Source organism: Rhea pennata, chromosome 7 (assembly GCF_028389875.1).
Source record: "Rhea pennata isolate bPtePen1 chromosome 7, bPtePen1.pri, whole genome shotgun sequence".
NCBI classification, from domain to species: domain Eukaryota; kingdom Metazoa; phylum Chordata; class Aves; order Rheiformes; family Rheidae; genus Rhea; species Rhea pennata.
The window spans coordinates 17,216,736-17,238,786 of NC_084669.1; the positions used below are offsets into that span (position 1 = coordinate 17,216,736).

At 37.3% G+C, this 22,051-nt stretch overlaps 1 protein-coding gene across 1 annotated transcript in view; it reads right to left on the reverse strand.

Annotated features, from left to right (window-relative positions):
• Positions 1-22,051, reverse strand: part of DNTT (DNA nucleotidylexotransferase) — an 89,079-nt gene that overhangs the window by 13,320 nt on the left and 53,708 nt on the right. Inside the window, exons 8-10 of the mRNA XM_062580459.1 lie at positions 18,834-18,936; positions 10,856-11,119; positions 9,307-9,390 (exon numbers count right to left, since the gene is read on the reverse strand). Of these exons, the coding sequence (XP_062436443.1) occupies positions 9,307-9,390; positions 10,856-11,119; positions 18,834-18,936 (451 nt within the window). The remainder of the gene's footprint in view (positions 1-9,306; positions 9,391-10,855; positions 11,120-18,833; positions 18,937-22,051) is intronic.

Consider the following 22,051-nt stretch of genomic DNA (forward strand, 5'->3'; position numbering starts at 1 on the left):
TGCCAAAAGTTTAAGAAGACAGCTAGAATCAAATTGGTCATTGATTTGATGGCATTGTCAAGAGCACAACAGTTGAATGACTGGTAGGCTTCTTCTGCAGTGTCTGAAAAATCTTTGGATCATTTAGAGTCACAGAGCAGGTAACTACTTCTTTTGAAAACTTGTTATCCTCAGATATTAGAGTCTCTGAAATTTGTTCCTTGAAAGGGTGGTTGCAGCATGGAGATTCAGTTTAAAAGACAAGTGCAAGAAACAGAAAAGCTTAGTTGTAGTAGCTCAGAGCCCCAGGTTTGTTTAAAGTGTCCTTTCCTCTAAAAGATGAGTGAAAGTGCTTTTAAGAAATTTCTATTCCATTAACTGCCTGCAGAAAATTAGATTATGAAGCTCACTCATCACTGCTGCTTTTGACCTGAATCTCTTCACAAAACCAGAACAGTGCCTGTAGTCAATGATGTGGGCCAATGCACCACTTCACTGAGTTTCACCAGAAGTGCCTCTGCTCTTCAACTATACTTGTTTATTACTAGGAATCTGCATCAATTTTAGATCAATAGTTATGGGCTCTTCTCTTACAGCAATTGAATTTCAACATGTGCTACTATTGAAAGTATTTCTCCATGTTAATTTCTTAAAACAATAAAAGTGATTTACTAGAACTTCTGAACATGAAAGATGACTCACAAGAGCCATATATGAAGAACTGAAATAACAGGCTGATTTCCTCAATGCTTTACCAGGTCTTTTCAAGCAGTTAGCTTTCAAGTTTTTGTTTAAAAAACAAACAAAGTATGAGACATAAGGCTCCAGAGAATGTTGCAAAAAAAACCCCTGACTGCATTTATATTAGTTTTCCACTGTTTGAGTACTGGAGCATAACTTCTTTATTTTTGCAGTAGCTTCTGATTCTACACACTAACTTAATAATAAAGAAGGCAGCACATAGTTCTTCCTCTGTGACTGTACCCAAGTTCTGCCTTTGTTAACTCACTCTGCAAGAGACAAATCCTCACCAGCCCTGCAGACCTGGGCAATGCCGGGCCATGGGGCTGGAGACCGCATCTGTGCAGTGCTCAGTTCCACAAGAGGCCTCCTGGCATCTTATTTTAGGAAAAAAACATTCTTCCTGTACTAGTTTTATTCTATCACAAACAGTAAGGACAACTGGGCAGTACAGAAATCCAGCAAAAAGAGTAGTAATAAATTTTGTGCCAGTGAAAGCCCTCTGGGGACCTTGATATATTCTTCAGCTTTTAGTCTGTGCTAAGTTCTCATTTTATTTGGACTAGCTAGCTTAAAATAAACATGGAAATGTTTACCTGGTTTGCAGTCACACTGCTTCATTTGGCTTTACAGATATATGCAAAGGCAGGACAAGCCCTGCTTCAAGAGTTAGTTAAGAATTTTCCTAAGTAGGAATCCTTTCTGAAGGCAAGTGACTTGTGCAGTCCTGATGGCGATTATTGCGTGGATGTTATCTTCACCATGTGGGACTAAGAAATCCCAGCCAAACTTTTGCCTTTCATATTTATACCAGTTTCCTGAAGAAAACCAAGTATTCTCTTAAAAAAAAAAAAAAAAAAAAAAAGGTTGTCAGGACAAGATTTTACTGTTTTCATTGCAACTGTACGGCAATTCATATTCTGTAAAGCTGGATCCCCCTAAGAAGTTTTCAGGGCATCTTTTGAATTTGCTATTTAGAGCGGTTATGTAAACCACCTCTCTAGCTATTGAATAACAAAAAGCATTTAATGCCATTCAAATTCACACAAAGGTTTTTAAATGCAAAACTGTCATCAATCAGATACAATCTTCTGCATAAAGTGTCATGTTTTTTTCCAATATTTCTTTAACAATGGAAAACATTACGGCAGCTATTTTACATCTTACATTTTCCTAGGACATAAGACTAATAACTGCTTTCTACTCCAATGACTTTTCAAAATAACTCTGACCTTGTAACCTTACCCTTACAAAAACTCAAAAACCTACAATGTTAGGGTTAGAAAATTCATATGCTAATAATTTAATCAATTTATTATACACTAGGAACACCAGCTGCTCTTTTACAGAAAACCGAGACTAATTATTTACATCATTTTGTTTCACTGTCTTAAACTACTGAAAGTGATAATTGCAGTTAAAAGTGATTTTTTGAAACATTATTGTGAAAAAATATGGATTTATATAAGAGAAAAGTCTAAATACTACGAGATGAACCCAGTCCTCAGCTCCTGTAATCAGACAGAAGATCTCAGCTGCATATCAAGCTGAAGGAAAGAGATAGTTTCTACAGGGCCATCATCCACCTGGGGAGGAGTTGTTCCTTACTTCATCCCCAAAATTCTCCCTCCACAAAACAGGGATAGAGAAGTATCTGCAGCGTCTTATTTCTTTTATCTCATCCTTCTTCTTACTCCACCCCATTCATCCCAACTTCCATGTAGTTCCTGGTATATCCAAAAGATTATGATCTGAGGCAAGAACTTCTGGCACCCACTGGTTGAAACTATTTTAAGTAGAGACTTGTCTTATGAAATGGAACACCATTACATCTCAGAAACTGAATGCAGCGGACTTCTGCCAGGTTCTTTGGCTCTGAGAAACTGCTGAACAGTAAGTGGTGTCAAGAACACTTAATAACCTCTGAGTAAAGGAGCAGTAAAAAATGCTTTAGGTACAATTGGGTGAACATGCGAAGTGCAGAGAAGAAGTCTTAAACATCCTTCTCTTCTGTAGCTACAAGGAATAGTTTCCAGCAAAATCCAGAACAGCCAAAAAGCAGCTTACTTTCTGATAATGGGTTCTGAAGCCTTTGGTAATAATACCAATTTTCAATCAGTTTAGGTAAGGGAGGTTAACTATGAAGTAGTAAAAATAGTTGAGAAATCCTGCATTTCATAAAAATTAAGTTTATCAAGGAGTGGGGTTTGGGGGTTTGCATAGCACAGGACATCTTTCAAAAGCATCTTCTCTACTCGAGAAGTTTGGGGCATAATTTGTTCCTCATACTTATCGCTACATAAAAACATGAAACATGGTTTCTGCTGGCTGAAGAACAATTGGATTGTAACTTCTTAGGACTGCTAGAGAGAAAACAATTCTAGGGAACAATCTTTCTGCTTAAGATGCGTATAGTCCGATAATGTCGCAGTGCTTTGTGAACAGAACTGTTCAGCAAAACTCTAATCAGTTTTGTGGGTTTTTCTGAATTTTCCTACTCAGATCTGAGTGTTCCTTAAACATGATTCAATTATTAAAACATTGCCCTGAAAAAAAGCAAAAAGAAAAAGAAAGGAAAAAAGAAAAGAAAAAAGATTCCAGTAGAATCAGACATACCAGGTGCTTTTAAAAACATGTCTGTTTGGCCTCCTGCTGGCTTACCCCTCTTCTCAACAACCTGCCTGACAGACTACAGAGAACCTGAGTTCAGATAAGTCACTTTAATTACATCAGAACCTGGCTCCCCCGAGCTGGTTGGCTCCGTGATCCTGGAGCAGCCAGCCAAGCTGACCGCCTTAGAGTTTGCGGCACCGAGAGCTGTCTGATCTTTGGAGGTTTGGAACAGTCCAATGTGTGGATTATTTCCAACGCTGAGATTCAGAAAGCATTTCCCTTTACAGAAAGTGTCAACATTTTTACTTTCTCTGTGATAAGAAAAGAAAAAGCAAATTCTGAATGATCAAAATTCTTCACTAAGCATTTGTTCTTTTTCCTACTTAGAGGGAAAGGCAAAACCCTGAATGATCAAAAACCTTCATTAAACTGAACTAGTTTTTGCCACAGTGGTTAATGACTTATCTTTACTGAACATCTGCATTGTGAGAATTGGATTTTCTATTGAGAAGCAAGATCAGAGAAGATTAAGTGGCTCTGTTAAAACCAGAGAGGAAATTTGACTCCATCTGGGACCCAAGCTGTAGGCTAACACTCAAACCTCTGGACCACCCTACCACCTCAGCCCACACTGCAACAATTTATGCTCTCTTTAGTTCGCATGATTGTCACCATGTGCCAAAATGCTTTTTTCTTCTCATGTTGCCCTTTTTGAGAGCCAGCTTAGACTTAAAAGGTGCATCAGAAAACCTACAGGGAACACAAAAACCTGAAAATTGTTTGAATATGCCCTCCTGTGTCACAGGTCTGAAACAGATACATAATCTGTTAAGACCTGTTCTTGAATGCTTTCTTTCTTGAGCTAAAAATACTAGCTGTATGTGCAAAGTTTTACACATAAATTTCAAAGTAGTTTGGCTGTGCATTTTTTTGACATTTCTGAGTTCAAAGCTTGGACAGTGCACAGCTCTGGTTAATATCTGTCAAACTGGTAAAATACCACACTTTTCAACTTGCTCATATGAGCTTTCCTTTAAATACCAAAATTTATCTAGGCTGTTTCCTCACACAGGAAAGGAAGTTTGTGGGACAGCTGTCTTCACAGTCATCAACATAAACACATCAGATACCAATGACAGGTATATTATCAAAAAATTAAAAAGAAATCATGTCAGATTTTTTTGGAGTACCAGAAATAAAAAATAATAATAAAAAAAAAAACTGTTAAAAAATATTCTTCATGAGGAAATCTTCTGAGGGGCTCGAATTTGAATTTAATGCTTATAATCTGGAATCTGACTCAACTGTATTTAAAACTGCTGATTTTAATTTCACCAAACTGTGTCTTCCAGAGCTACAGCAGCTCTCTTGCTAGGTCACAAGGCCAGACAGATCCTTTGGGGTAAGGAAAATAGCTTTATGACCTGACCTTTTACACCTCTAAGGTATTGACACCTCTACAGTTGACATCTCTACAGTCATTCTCTGGACTTCGTTGTGTTATTAATAACACATACGGGAAAGTAGACAGCAGTGCTGGGCACGTGTTAGAGTCTGCAAAACTGAACGATATGGAATCAAATTAAGAAGAAGTGGAGGCTTGGGTGTCATAGAGACAAAGTCAAGATAGTTTAGAGGGGACAGACATTTAACACAACGTGTTATGTATAAGGTGGAGCAAACTTCAGAGTTAAACATGTTGCTAAGTTTACAAGCAGACATGGCAGCAGCATTTCATATTCTGAAGAATGAGAATGACTCTTTCCTTAATAATCATTCTTTATTCACGAAAAAGTACACACTTCAGTCTCAGAGCCATCTTATGGAAGACCAGCAATTCCAAAGCCACATTTAAGAGTCCTGCACAATCCCAGTATTTTGATGAAGAGTGCAAAAATCCAATTTTACAAAGCCAGCTGCAGATACTGTCCTCGGTGCTGTGCTATACGACAGGGATGCTCTAGCTAACACCACCATGAAGAAGCAAGCACAGACTTTGTGTTTTATCTACCAAGTTTGTAAATATATCGTACTATTTGTCATGATTGCAAGAGCAATAATACTGTTGTAAGACACTGGGAACATACACTTTCTTTTTCCTCCTGATGGCTTATCAATGAACTCCTTCCTTCCCCAAGTGTGGGAATCATCATAAAGCTTAAACTCTAGCTGATGTATATCTCAGCAAGTTTATACCTCAAGTTGATACACATAAGTTAACTGAAATATGCTGATTTCCATAACTTGAGGATACCATTCTACAGAGACACAGATCTGAACTGCCAATAATTTTTTTTATGAAAAGGAGAGCTGTCAATTAATTGGTAGTGAATTTTCAATTTCCATTGTGGCAATTTTCCTACCCAAGGAAGATTTATGAAATGTCTTTTTTTTTTAATAACAAAATTGGGAAAAAAAAACAATCTTACTAGTTTGTTAGTTGCATAGCATCTTCTAAAAGCTACAGATATATGAAAGTGATGCACATGAGGAAGAAAAAAGATTCAATACTGAGGAATAATTTCACAGCGTAACTTTGTAACGAGTCCCTTGAGGAAATATCTGTTCCTTTTTTTTTCCCCCCTCTGCAAAGCTAGGTAATTGATTCCTAACTGCTGCATTAATGCTCCCTATTCCTGTCAGAGTCCCTTTGGAAATATGTTGAAGTATCCAGGCTTCTCTCCTGATGCAATGCTGGAGTCTGGGATTCTCTGACATGCATCACATTTCAGGCAGTGGGCCACAGTGGAAGCTCCAGTGCCAAAGGGCTGATAAATATTAATATAGAGGAATAAAATACACCAAATTATATTAGAATCTAGAGTAAACCAGGAAACTATTGTCTTTTATGACAAAAATGATTTAGAAAAATCTTACTCTTCTAGGCACTGTTACATTCCATCAAAAAAAAAAGTATATTTGTTTTAGCATGGTTTACAGACTTCTTATACTAGCTTGCAAAAGTTTAAATGATCACAGGCAAGTGTTAAAACAAATATATAAATTAGTCTGACTCTCTCTGACCTTGCTATCTCTTTTGCGTTATATGCATACACACACACCGTAACAGTAATGCTGTAATAATTAATGTAATAAAAATAAGAAGAAAGAAGCAGAAAAGATTTGGCCTAGCTCTTCAACTATATTCCATTGACTGTTGCAGAGTTGGATATGAAAATCAGTCTGTCCGACTGGCCATCAGAACCAGTAATATCAGACAACCTCTCTTCTGTGAGCACAGTGTAACATGGAAAAGATGATGTCATCCAGTTTTCACCTGTGGTCTCTTATTAACCTTAATTTAGGGCTGTGTTGTGGGATATTGAGCCGCCTGTACAACTTTCTGATGGTTTTCAGCTTTCCTCATCAGGGAAAGATCTCTTATCACAGGAAAAGGTGTCTATATGAAATACGTATGTTCGTGTTCTGGCTTAAATTAGATAAGAAAAGGTACAAATAAAATTTGCACTTTTGAGTTCTTATGAAAGTCAAATTTTTTTGAAATAAAAGTACTACAACTACAGAAGGAAATATTCTCTGGTCTTCAAAACTAAATTAAAAAGACTATTTCTTGATTTGAACACGTGATCCCTGAAAGAGCACTCGTTACTAATTATTTTTTCATCATTGATTTGAAGCTTACCTTTAACTTGCTAACCTGATGACCTTAAAAATGAATCAGCCTTGGCAACCATGCGTCCAGACCACATAATTTACTGCAAATTTATCCTCCTCCAGTATGGGTTATCATCTCAATCACCACAATTACAGACACCATGGCTGTATCATGCACACTCCAGACTTTATTACATACTGAGTGGCAGGCTTTTTGTTCAAAATGCCCTTTATGTGAGTAGCTTCATGTGAAATTGCAAGGTTAAAAATAAGAAAAACTTCCTTTGAATTTAACACATTAGATCACAATAGCGGAAGAATACGGGCAATGGAGGTGGTCTCCCTGCTTTTTGTTACAATGACACTTCTCGATAGAAGATGCTGTTTTAAGCGGATTATGACTTCAGTGCTGCTTGGTCTGAAATTCTGCATATTGGCTATCTACCTCAGGCAGGATTTTTTTTATCTTTGTGGAAAATGTAAGCTGATATAAGTTAGCTATTTCTGAGAATGTAACAAGGACAAAACCAATATTCTGCTACATCAGAAGATTTTGATGACTTCTTTGGAAATCTGTAGTATATATTTTGGAGCAGAAAAAAATGACTATGGGAGAAAAGGAAAACAGGAGACTTCTTATTTCTTCAGGGAGGGAAGGAAACAAAGCAAACAGAGTCCATCTGAAATGAACGTTTGATCCATTCACGTAATTCATTTGACAGAAAGAAGTCCCAGGTTCAGGACTTTATGAGAGAGAAATCTCTTTTGTAATTTGCTCTGAAGACTTGGATGTTTTTTCCTTGTCCTTACCAGAGCATTCCTGCATCATATTAAGGAAAACTTTGTAAATCCAACTTCTCACTGCCAGACATCGGGTCTGTTTCTTCACCGTTGGACAGTGCAGTGAGGCAATGCAAAGTGAGATATAAAGTCTAAGCACAATAAAGGAAAAACAAAGTACTGATTCATGCTGCTCATGAATGAGCAGTGCCCTTTTTGCATCACTGAATGTATCAGAGTTCCATGTGAAAAAGGCAATGTAATGATGTATACATGCAAATTTTGTCACACACAAAAATAATTCTGCTGTTTCTTAACTTCTTTAGTTTTCACTAATGTAGAGATCTGTTACCCGCAAAGAACTATTTAACAGAGCACAAAATAACCTGCAGAAAATAACCTCTGCTACATTATCGAGGCAAAGAGTTTATTTATACTGAAAGCATACAAAATATGGACATCCTATCAAAAGAAAGAAAGAAAGGCAGGCAGTGATATCATACCTGAGGTCACAGAGAAACTTCTCACATAGACATTTAATTACATATTTATATATAGTACTTAACTTTTTTTTTTTTTTTTTTTTGGAAGCATCTGGTATTCACAGTTGCTGGAGACAAGACATTTGACTAAATGAATCATTAGTCTGATCATTTCCCCATGGTTCTATGAGGACTGAGGTTTCTATAGCATCTAAGCCTGTCAAGCACATATGGAGACGGCTGAAATAGAGTGAGGGATTAGATCACTGCTGATTCTCACAAACAATGAGAAAATGCTGCATGTAAATAGAGATGCTAAAAGCAGTCCCCATTCTATAAAGAGCCTATAGGAAAGATTAATGTAAAATCTTGAGTTAGTACTTTTGCCTTTCTCTCTAATGACATCAATAAACATCTTCAGTATTGATTTTGCTTCTTATTAATACAGCCTAATATAAATGTAGCCATTAAACTAGATAAATGCAAAGGTCAGTGCACTTGCAGACAAAAGCATTTAAACCAGAATTACTACTGCTTGACCACGGCTAGTAAGCCTGGCTAAACAGAATTTCATGTAGACTGACTTCCTAATCCAAAGCTTTAAAAGCAGGATGATCCCTGATCTCTACTTAGTATCTTACTCAAAAGAAATTTCCTCTGGCCTTTCACTTGAGTCAGTACCAGTCAAGATCCCTTTTTTCTTTCCAGTGTCAGCACAGTCCCACCCAAAATTGTGCCTCTACAACCAAAAGGACATTTCATTCTAAAACAGAAGAGTAAAGTACTTTTTACAAATGCTTGTAGATGAGGTGTTCTTATTTTTCTGAAGATTTCAGAGTTTGCTTCAAACACCGCTGTGCAACACACGCTTCAGAACTTCAGAAATTACCCCAGCAATGACAAAGAAGACTTCCAGACTTATTTATTCAGATTGAGTCAGGCTTTGCCAATGAAACTAAATTTTGTGAAGATAGGACTGTTTTAGAATGTAACAAAAAGATATTCAAGCCATATATACCTTAATATCAAAAATAAACTGAAAATGTATACACAGAAATAAAAACACGATAGTTCTATTTAAATGAAGAAACAGTACCTTTCTCTTATCGTATAAGGCATGATTATCCAATATCATCTTCTTCTCGTGATTGGCATACCTCCGCAAATCACGTCCAAATTGCTGTAAAAGGTGTAACAAATATGAGTAATTCTGATAAACCAAAATGGTTATCCTTCGCGTAAGAGTTCCAACACCACCTGACAAAGGAATATGTGAACAACTTACCTCTTTCAAAGGCTATAGGCTGAACGTACGGATAATCCGAAAGGGCAAGGTTTTGATAGGCAATAGTCCATCACTTATAGCAAGCATGAGAATAGTTAGCACTTACAAGAGAAAGTAAGCCTGAAGTATATATGGCCTGTTACAGGCACCCACGATGTGTAGGTGAATCATCTCAGAGAGCAACAGCTGAGCAAAGCAGAGGAAGATGAAGTCCTTGCCCACTTAACCAAAAGGCCTCCCAAAGGCAGGCATCCACTCACAGATTTGAGAGGAGAGGTCAGCCTTTAAGTAGCCAAAATCTTCCAGGATAAAAAGGACATTAAAATCTGCAGTACTTATTCCAAGGTCAAAATAAATACATTTTATTATCTAAAAACGGGAAATTGAAGTAACCCATCAGCACAGCAGGAGAACACATCAATTGCAGCATTCTGCCTTGTCTAAAACATCCTGCTTCTAATTAACCTGAGTAGAATAGAGCACTAATGCACCTGTGCTGCTTCTAGCACATCAAAAAGCTCATTCAAAGTGAGCTCAGATAATTTTAAGGAGCGCTCTGTTATACCATGTAATCATTCTCTAAAAAAAAAAATTAATATGAGAGGGGAAGCATGTAGAATAGATTAAAAAATAATTATCTGGAAAAAATATTAATCATCTTAGTTCTGAGTTTATGTTTAGACAGAACTTTTTATTCTGGAAATATTATTGCCCACAAAAATTTTATATTATACCCTAAAAATAGGAATTACCCACAAACAATAATATCTAATACCGAAGTATCGATCTTTTAAAATTTTCTTTACCTATTAGAGTGCCTATCAAAACATTTTATTTTACTTCAAAGCTAATGAATAAACACAATATTCAAGTAAAATAAAACTGAAACGAAATATTTTCATTAACGCAAAAAGAAAAATTTCAAATTCTGTACTCAGTTTCCTATGAAGCAAACTGAATTACAATCCATAGCATTTCTTCATGAAATGTTTAATTTCCCATAAGATCCTTGTGATAATTCTTTCACCCTTCCAAAACACCCCTTTACTCAATACCATTTAAGTTGTGTGTTAACACCAGGATGATGCAAAAAAACAATGTGGTAGACTGAAAATCTAGCTTATAACTCTATGCAGCTAAACACAAAGCTTCAAGGAAAACAAACTCGTTTAGATACAATCCAGAAATGTCACTGATGAGTTCATCAACTCTAAGCTCTGATGTTGGGTGATGACAGTACAAAATGTGACATGTGGAGAGAAGGAACGTTTTTAAAAGTTCCATGAACTCTTGAACAGTCCTGCAAGAGCAAAAACAGGCTAGCAGTGCTAAGGAAAAATAGACTCTTGTGGTTACTTACCCTGGAGCCTGTCCAGCCTAACAGAGCATATGCATATTGCTCAAACGGGCTTATGACCAGATCCACACGGATTGCCTTCCAGTCTTTGACTTCTGCCATATCAAATTCCTGTGATGCGTTGTAACTCCTGTTGTCTACTCTTGGCTGATACAACTTTAAAATTGCAAAACACTTCTGGAAATTATCCATGGCATCAACTTTTCTGCTTGGTAGCTGATCTTTTACAAATGTTGATTCAATTATATCACAATACAGAAGTAAGCCCTAAAGAGAAAACATTGCTCACATTGAATGACTAGAGTGGTTTTATTGTAATTTCAGAGTTTCTAGACAGTGGTCTTAAACATCTATGTAAAATACAGATTCAGTAAATACAGAATTGCACAGGAGGGCAAAATCTGGTCTCAGTTCAGACGTGAAACAGCTGCAGCTTTTGGAAAAATATTAGCAGATCCTGAGAGGGAAATCTGCAGTAATAGTCATCTGAGAGTAGCAATGCCCTGCTCTATAGTCAGAGGACAATATCTGCAGTTCTTCTCTGCTATCTTTCCCTTCAAGCCTTTTGTTGTGAATGTCAACAGCCTATAGAAATTTCTGAGTAGGATTGATTCTTTCCCATATGGCAGACATCTAGAAAAATAGATTAGTCCACAGCATAGTCTTGCCGACAGCTTCCAAGTGGAGCGTGCAGACAGTGTCTGCTGCGTGAGATTTCCTTGTGACAAGCCCTGGACTCCCCAGAGCGCTGGAATGGCTTTGCTCACGCTTTCTGTTTGAAGTGAGCACACCAAAAAGCTGTTGAAATGCAAGCCAGATTTTATTTTTTTTTTATAGATTTTATTTTCTTTTTATAATAAAGAAAACTCATAGTGAAACAAAATAGAATTAGTGGAAGATTGTAATTTAATTCCTTAATACTGCAGTGTAGGAAGGTCAGGGTGGAAAGGGGCAATGCCTTCCGCCAGCCTTGCTCCATATCCAGCAATCTTTCAATGGTTCCTGGAGCTGCAATAAGCTCTGCACTATCCTGTCTAGGTCCCTAGCCAAAAGACCTTTCTGTCATTCCTCAGGCCTGTCTGTATGCCTATACTTCACACTTCTAAGCAATTTCCAAGGCTACTGGCTTTCTGGGCATCTCAGATTTGCCTTTTTTCCCCCAAAGCTTCTTACACTCGAGCACGTTCAGTTGCCTTCAGGTAAAGCACAGTTTCCCCCCAGCTGCCAGAAGACTTCTCCCCCCGCGAAGCACAGCGACGACAAGGGCAAGGCAAGGAGCAGCCTCCTTCCGCCTGCTGCGCAGCACGGCCTTGTTAAAGGACAAAACATCACATACTCACTAAGCAAAGAAATAAAGCAGATACTCTCCACCACACTACCTCCTTCAGCCATCCTTGGGCTTTCAGAATAGAAACAGAACTTGACATATAGAAATATAAGGATGCTCGGTATCGCGGAAGCCATCTGTAGCAGGAGGGCTCAGCTGGCAAAAAGACTGCACGTTCTGAGAGCGGCTCCACATGATGGAAATTCTCAGGTGCTAAGTCCTGGTACTCTCGGCCTTGCTTTAGCTTTTATAAATTCATAAAATATAGGAGACTGCTGTGACTGCCTCCTCGGAGCTCCTGATTAAACAGAAAGTAGAGATCTCTGAGATTTGGCTTTGCAAAACGAATTTAACTTTGTCATAAAAACTAGCAACAACTGTGCATTAACCACCTCCTTCACAGGCTATCAAGTGCTTAATTTTTATTACTGGAAGGAAAACTACACCATATTACTAAGCTGAACTTACTAACTTCATCCTCCAGCTAGAAGAGCTTCTTAGTTTTGTCTTAATCTACAAGAGTGGCAAGCAGATGTCAGATGTCTTTTCATATCTTCTTTTACATTTCTTTAAACCTATACATCCAAGTCAGACCTCTTCTGAACAGAGGGGGGCAACTACCTGATTTTTGGAAGGTTGTCTCCCTACTAAGCACCAAATTTGGAAATATGTTTTTGTGATTTTTTCTTTTACATAGTGAAAGTGTGCTAATTTTATGTGGTACTGTATCATATACTTCAGAGAATGCTTTAGAGCAAATAAAATTACTTTTTTCACTCAGAGGTATAATTCTGACAAAAAGGTGTAACAGGAATATTTAACAAGATACGATTTCCATGAAGTCACACTGATAAGTGTTACTACATTTTTAGCATCCAGCCTTTTTTTGATGATAGTTCCAAATTAACCATCCCATTATTTTACTGGGCATCCGTCACAAGCTGTTTTATGGGTCGCTGGGCCAGTCCTACTAATGATATAGAACTCCTTCACTTCTATAGATTTTTTCTTGATTTTGATTATTTATTTTAAACTAATACAAGAAAACTCCTTACTTAGCTCTTTCTCTTGGGTTACTTGTTTCTAGGTCTGCTGATTTGGAAATGCATAATTTTAGCAGATGCTCTATCACATTCATCTTTAAAATAGATAGTACTTTTTTATTAATTTCACCCCAACATCACAAGGGCTTGGTGCTTACTATTTCCAAATATAGAGACGAAATAGCTATTGAAAGTTAATGTGTAACTGTTTATAATTTCACTTCTACTGATGAAACCATGCCTTCAGGTTATTTTTCTTGCTTTTAATGCTAAAAATGCTCTTAATCACATTGGTCATTGACTATTAATTGATGAACTGAAGCACCAACATTCTTCCCATTCTCTGTAAATATCTTTTAGATGCTTCGTCAGTGCTTTCACATCTTTTCTTACTTCTTCCTTTTGGACATTTGGGGCATTACATAACACATCTCTGAAAAAAACTATTTTAAAATTTATTTCTCTAGGCAGAATTCTAACACCTTCTTTAAGTTTTGGTAAACTGGTCCTTTTATCGTTCCAAGTGCCTACATTTCCAGTAGTTGTATTCTGTTTGCTCAGGTAGTGTGCTCAGACCATGATGACCAGTTTTACACATTTACCCCAGTCTATATCAATAGATACAGACTTCAGTTCTCTTTGTCTATTAAAATGAAATGGAAATCTCCTCATTCTTGGTGAGGACACTGCAGTGATTTCTCTCTTCATAGACAGGCACCTAAGAAGTATTTAAAAGTCCTTAGTGAGTGATCTTTCAGTGAGATCTGTGGACAGTAGCTCATGGCCACCAACGCCCTGCTCTTGGAATTTTAACACACAAGGTCTTGAGAAGCTATGATTGTGTGTCACCCGTGTCTGCAAGAGATATAATGGCATTAATATGCAATTCTCAGGCTCCTCCTTTTGAGAGCCATTCATTTTTAACTTTCAATCATACACTATATCCTCTGTTTCATCTTTATTTTCACTCTAATACTTAGCTCTGCTATTATCTTATAGATGATTGCTTCTGTATCAGCTTTATTAAGGTTCAGACTCATTTCTTCCAGCTTGCTTCTCATTACAGGAATATACAGCAGTAGGTAAAAACTGAGTAACTTTAACATACAAGACACTGCCATGATGCCCAAAATAAAAATATCCTCTTTAGCTGAAGTCATCCTGGATACTACACCTTTGTCAGAGCAAGTTTATTTCCTAAACTTTCCAACTTTTTTCCAAGTTATAAATTTGGTGTGATTTCTAGTACCTTGTATTGTTTTTCCTGTAGAGAATTCCATTAGTCCTCTGTCTGAGAGCTGCCAGCTGCTTGAAGACTACAGCTTCTGTCTGTTAAACCACAGAAGATAGAGCACTTCTCTATTGATTTGTTTTTTTGTCTGCCTATTTTCATGTTTAGAAATTCCAGGGGAACATTCCTTGGTGCCCCTGAGGTTTAACATGAGGCAATTACAATACAGTTACAATGAACTGGGGCTTTTCTCCAGAATTCTGTTTTTCCTTACTGACTAGGCCATGTCTTCTACTTGAATACATTTTAAGTATTTGCAGATGGCAGTGGCTAGCAAGTCTGACTAGAAGGATATTTTAGGACTATATATCTCTAGATTATGCTTTACTACAATTCCATAGTTAATTGGTTAGGCAATTTATATAGGAATTTATATAATAGGAAGACTATAAGAGGATGTACCCTACTGTAAAAATTTACTTCAAGTTTTAAAAAATGCAATTAGACAACAATTCCTATCCCTGACTAATCCAAAATAGGATGTAGGTATGTTAGTTTGAGATTTCAATCCAAAAAAATTCCTACCTAGGTAAGACAAATGGAATTTTATGAAGTGGAGCAGCTCGAGAAACTTAAGCCCGGGAGAGGGTATGCCTGCTAGAGTGAGGAATCGTGACATTGTAGGCTTCATCAGTAATACAAAACTTTGCAGCTGCTACCTAACTGTGCAGGTGTCTTGCTTCCTTTAATGACAGTTTTTCATCTTGACATTCCTCACGTGTCAGAATGGTCTAATTCTTATAACGTCCTGAAAAAAATGGTTTTGACAGGTATGTACAACCCAGCACTGGAGTCCAGGAATGAAGATGTTTCCCTCTCTCCATGCCATGAGCATTTGCACAGCTGGGCAAGACAAATAGATAGATAGGGTCATGCACACACACACACACACACACATGGATATATAGTACACACCAGCAAGATTAGACTTCATATGCCACCACTGTTAGGAGCTTCACTTAAAGCACAGCAGGAAGTGGAACACTTCTCCATGCTTTATGCAGGAAGCAAGACACTCGGACTCACCCTCCTCCTATGCTTAAGGGGATTTAGGCCAGCTTCTCTCACTTCCCACTTTGGTGCCCTAATCAAGAATCAATAATCTATTTTAGGTAAGGACATCCACAGCTCCTGCTGAAGCTGGGCCAAAATGCAGTACAGAATTCAGAATTCATTGAATCAAAAGAAGAGAAAATGTGTGTGAACACAACTCCACAATCTTATGGACAAGGCATTCATCTGAGAGAAATAAGCTCTTTCTTCCAGCCTCATAACAGTTTCTCTATCTTGTCTTAGAAACGGGTTTTGTTACTGCTAAACTCTGTCTGTCACTGGATAATGAATGTGCTGCTGTGCTTTGAACCCTCTTTACAAAAAGCTGTTTCCACCTTAATGGGACATCAACCCTTCCCCTTCCTGATCCATGCACCCCAGCAAGGATGAATGACAGAATCTGGACTGGATCATTTAGATACTAAAATGAGTAAGCACAAGCAGGCCTCCCTATTCTCCATTTTCTTAAAAGCCAAATGAAAAAAGGAATAGCAAAATATGGGCTAATGCAACATTATATTTGCACCAATGCAAAGGAAGAAAATGAAGAGTGCTGAAATGCCTACAGTAATGGTATCTCTTCCTCGGTTGGTAGAATACGTGTAACAAATGAATAGTGCTAAATATAGCTATATGGGTTTTTAGCAAAGAATAAAAATCTCTTTACAGAGTCTGTGGATGAGGCTGCATTGACACAGATGCCTCAGCCTGTTAGCACACGGACTTGCAAGCTCTAACCCACACAGGACATTATTTCTTTCTTTATTAAGCTTCTTGGAACCATTAAAACTATAACCTGTGTACTGCATTGCAGCTTTTACATTTTCCATTCCACTCTGAAGCTCAGTGGAGACTTTGTGTTCTCTGTTCCTCAGCTCATTTATCCCTGATGGTGCTGTATCAAAGAGCATGATGGTGTTGATTTAACCACTTAGTTTTCAGCAACTTTCGGTGAAAGGATCTTGTTACATTAAACTTTTCAGCTAAGAAAAAGGCCCTTTTAAACTATTTAAATTAGGGTTTTTTTCATAGTTTACAAGTTAAGCACTGCAGAATCCTTCACTAAGAGCTGCTGAAAGGAAGTCAACATCATGACCTCGGTGACATTCTTTGATGAATCTGGGCTTTGAAGCAGTAGCGCAAAAGTGGAAAGCTGTGAAGCAGCCGACAGGTGTACTGTCAAAAAGTATAAAAGTACTTTAGGTTTGTTTTTTTTCCCTTTTTCCTCTTAGAAATCAAAGGTAATAAGAAGGCAAGGCAAGTATAATTCCCGTCTTTGTTTTTGCATTTTGGTTTTGCTGGCAGCTAACTTTTTAGCAATGACAATAAAAGCCAATATATTAAAACTGCCACTACTGAGAGGCCATATAACTAGTATCTTAAGGCCTAAGGGCTCCAGAGGAGTCACAGAACAATCTTTGTCCATCAGCTTAAACAATCCCCATTGTGGTTGCTTTTGTTTCCTACTGCTATTGTGTATCTCCTCTTTAGACATATTCTTTATTCTGGGATCTCTAGAGGAATCCTAGTCTTTTCATCAGACCCTTGGCCACCCTTGACCTCCCTTACCCTGTCTGCCCTTGCTTTTGCCAAATTTTGTCCAGAAAAAAATCAGCAAGAACAATTCTGTTTCTTTCCTTTCAATTCCATTTAATGAAAGCAATGTGGAGTGACCTGCAAAGCTTCAGGAGTTGCCAGGCTTCTCCGATCCCAGCTACTGTTCTCACATTAATGCAAGTGGAGGATGACGGAATGGGAGGAAGAACAAAAGGCTGTGCTCAGGGGCAGGCTCTTGCTCTCAACTTGTTGTCACTTTTCCTTTCTGCAGTGTGACAATAAATAGGATTTTTGGAGGACCTGCACATGACTTTCTAGAGGTTTGAGGCTGCTTTAGAAGGCAAAAGGATGGCTTCCAAGAAGAAAGGTGGCTTTGCTCAGAAAAAAGTAAGCAGAATCACTGGGAAAGAAGCATTACATAACATAATTAAAAAAAAAAAAAAAAAAGCTCATCAGCACTGTCACAGCTTCATTGCTTTTCAGTGGAGTTTGATAAATTGTAGCTGCTAGTTATCTGCTTCAATACATACACTTACTGTACAGAATTAGGATGGAAGTCACAAAAATCTGATAAATTAGAATCATCTTTTAACATTTTAAAGACTGAAAGCCACCTAGAGAAAGAGAAATGCAGCGAGGGTAATATTTTACCAGGAAGAGAGCAAGTTTGATGCATCTCCAATAAAGTCAATAGAAAAGATTTGACCACATCTAAAACAGATCACTTTGTCATACAGTCTTTTTCTGTTTGGATCTTTTAAATATCTTCTGCATATTAATTCATTACACATCAATAACATAGTTTAAGAACCAACTCAAAGGCATTCTCTCCAGGCTATCTTAATTGAAAGACGATTTTGCTTGGCAGTGGGATATTTGATGATTCACCTCAGACAGAGAGTTGCCCTTTAACATGTTGAAATCTAGTCAGTTCCTTTGAACAGTACAGGTTTTAAATGTTGAAAGATATCTTAGCTGGCTTAAAAGGCAAAAAAAGAAACAAAGGCTTGTTAGTCCCAACATACTGTCTTTCTGATTTAGGAATAGTTTGAGGTACTTGTACCTCTTATAATTCAGAATCTTCCAACTTTAAAGCCTGTTAGAATCGAAGAAAGCTGAGCAGAAAAAAAACTTAAAGGAAATATTCCTCTGAAACGTGTGCATTTATCAAAATCCATTCATTATGGAGAACTGTGTCAGTTTTGACAATATTCCAATGGAAACAGGAAATAATGCTAATCTATGGGCTGAAAAGAAGACGGGATTCCAGATCTTTGATACCCAAGCTTGCAGACTTGTTAACCTCACTATGTGAGTTCATAAAAATCCACTGCTCTTAGAGCTGGAGTTCCCTAGAGGACTGGAGGAAACTCAAACCCATTTCAAGGGGAATTTAAACAAATACTGTTTTGTTTCAAAGTATAACAGTGATAGTGGGTTACCCAAAAGTCCATTTTCTTGACTTCCTACCTCTGACCAGAAGCTGATTCTTTGGGGAAAATGTAACGGAGTGTATAACCTTCAAGATCAGCATTCAGAGCTGGAGGATGCACTTGGATGATCATGTTTGATAACCAAATGGAAAAATACCTGATTTCAAAATCTTAACATCATCTGTGAAAACGATCTGACATCCTTTCAACACTACACAGGCTCAATGCAGTGCTGTTAGAATACGTCTTTTTTAGCCAAATATTGTTTACTTCATACCTGCTTTCTCCATAAATCAGCAACTTTATGCAGAAGATCATCATCTTGTCTTGGTCCTGGATTGGTGATCAAAAAATCTATATCGTGTCCAATCTTCTTACCCCTATAAGTAATAAATAACAAGGAGACTAAAAGAGTTAAGTTCCTGATGACTTTTATGCTACTTTTATGCAAATTTTTTTGCTTCATTATAAAAAGAGTTTGCAGGATAAAGTGATAGCAATGTTTCTTGAAACATAATCAAAATGGAATCTTCTATTTCTTTTATCAGGTCTTTCAATGTCCTTTGTTAAGCAATAATTTAAAGCGTTTGATGTATTTTCTCAGTTGTTCAACTAGATAGTGAGGATCCATTTGATGATGTTAAATTTCTTTCTTTCTTCCCCTTAAGTCTCAGAAAAGAAGATTTCAGTCTTTTCTGGAAAAAACATCATAATCGAAATACCATAGTACATATTATGAATCCATTGCAGATAAACTTGGTAGTCTAACTACACAGGCTTAAACATGCTTCTTTAGCTTTTGATGGACGTTTTAATGAACAAAAGTGTGGACTATTTTATTGTTCCTTTTTATGGCAGACATAAAACGTCTGAGTATTTTACATCTCTTTCCTTTTAAAATGTGTTTTTTGCAGACACTAAGCTTGAAGTTTTTTTGAGGACAGTTCAGCCTTAATGCGACTAAAGCTTGTTTATTACTCTCACTAAGGATTTCACATTTCAACTCGTATGCACAAAGTTTAATTGTAAATGTTCTTAAAGAAAAATGATGTTGTAACCTCTTGTTTTTGTTCATTTAAATCTAAGCATTCAGCTTGCCTTTCATTCACTTACCTAAATCAGATTAAGATACAGCTATCATTAGAGTGAATTGGCAAAAGCAAGCTATCTGGAATCTTACTGTTTTGAATTATAAAATGTTTGAGGACATATAAGTATTTATCTTAGTGCACCACTCAGGTGAGGTTTGTAGAACCAACACAAGGTTTTCATTTTGGTCTAAGTACTGCCACAGGGACTGCAAACACATCTCTTCCTTGGCTGTAATCGGGCCAGCCTGTCTGGGCAGCCTGAGGAGAAAGGACAGAGGAGATATTTCTGCAGCAGGTCCAACGCTCCCTGCTCCAAACTTTGCGCATGTGGTATGCTGCACCTGGAGTAAACACCTAACATCTGGAGTAGCAGCACCTGGGTGTAGCACATCTTCAAATCCTTCTGTGTTGGTAGGAAAAGTCTAACTGCCCACGCATATCTTTCACAGAAGCCCTTACGTGCACATACAGGACACGTACGTTTTCCTCCCAGCGCCCTAATAATTATGCTGTGTAAGTCACCCAGGGTGCAGCCCCACTACCCTTGCGATGGTCACAGGGGTATGTGGTGTTACTACTCAGGTGTGTTTCAGTTCAAAACTGTGCCCAGTGTTCAGAGGCCTCGTGAACTGTTACACAAGGAGTTAAAATTAGAATTGTCCAAAACAAAGGATTTGCATTTTTTTCATATTTAATGAAACATTTCATTCTCTTATAATAGTGAATCTGATTTCTTAAACCTGGAAATTTGTAGGAATAGATCTGACTGGCAGATATGTCAACTGCCATTTGTGTGACTGAAAATCATCTAACTGATGGATAGTGGATCAGAGTTAGCAGCAAGAGATAAGGAAATGAAAACCAAGGTTTTACATTTGACAAGCAGTCTAACTTAGTATAATGCAACTATTGTGCCACGTCTGCAGCAAAGTCAGAACTGCTTAAACAGGTGGAAATGATTTCAAAAGAAGTTTCAAACAAAGCAGCAGTCTGGGCTTAGAATCTGAATAGCAATTCAAACTCAGGAAGTTAAAAAACATTTAGTATTCCACATAACACTTTTAAACTTATTTTGTAGGATGACATTCGTTACCTTTTAAATTACCATAATAATACAAAGCCCTTGGATAGCACTTTTTACTTACATGTCTCAAAATATTTTTTCAAAGGAAAGGAATTTACTATTCCTACTTTAGAGATGCAGAACATGGCATAATAAAACTTGCCTAAAATTATTAAAAAATTAAGCAGAGGAAGAACTTGGAAGTTAATGGAATCAGGTAGTCGATTCCTGGTTCTTACTCCAGTAGTCAACTGCATATTTACGTTAACCCTATCAATAACCTCCTGCCTCAGTCATGCCATAAAATCTCATAAAATCCAGGGATTTTCACTAGCTGGTTTTCTTCTGTCTGAGAGAAAGCGTTTATTGAAATGCTATTTATTTGTGAAGTTAGAGTGTTTAAATCTGGTATAAAAGCACAAAAAATAGAATTATACGTATCATCAGAGTTATATTTCAACTTCTCTTTGAGCTATTTCTCACAGGATTAAATTGTCTGAATTTGTTAGACTGTTACTGGAACATTTAGTCCAATTTCCACTATACTACTTATTGAATAATTTCTAGATAAATTTATTGCCTCTCTTAGATGAGGAGAATAATCTAGTAAACTCAAAAGATATATAATACATGGTGCTCATAGCTTGTAAATCATGAAAAAAGAGGAGAGTGCACATGTTGGTTTGAATCCTCATTCTGTGTAAGTTAATGGGAACGTGGCCATTGATTTCAGCAGAACAGGACTTTTCTTCTTGGAACATAGATATTTATATATTTCTACACACATGCACACACATATATGTATGTACATGTCTGTATATATATATATATATCATATATAAATAAAAGAATACAGCCATGGATATTCATAAACTCATATAAAGGGCACACTGGATCTGATAGTGCCAAGGTGCTCCGTCTCCAGTTCAGGAATTACTTCAGCCTATGTTTAACTATGCACAGATCAGCAGTTCGTTGAAAAATTAAAAGCTACCTGTATACATTGCATCACGCTTCCTGGCTCTGTAAATCTTGCATTTTATATTGCAAGGTGGCATAAGCCCACCCAGGCTAGTGACACTAGCATGCTAGTGGTGGGAGATGTAGGGATGTGATTCCACATGCCACTACCTGAGTCTGCTAATCACAAGGCTTTATATAAAAGTTGAATACTAGTTTAAAAATAGAAACAGCTGCAATGACATTTTACAAAAAGAATTATATACACCCTCTTAATGTCTATGAAACTAGCTTAGAGCTTGGATATTTTCTAGGAAATAACAGTGACACAGTTGAACGTCCAGATTTCAGCTGGGCACAAACAGAATCTGAGAAATGATC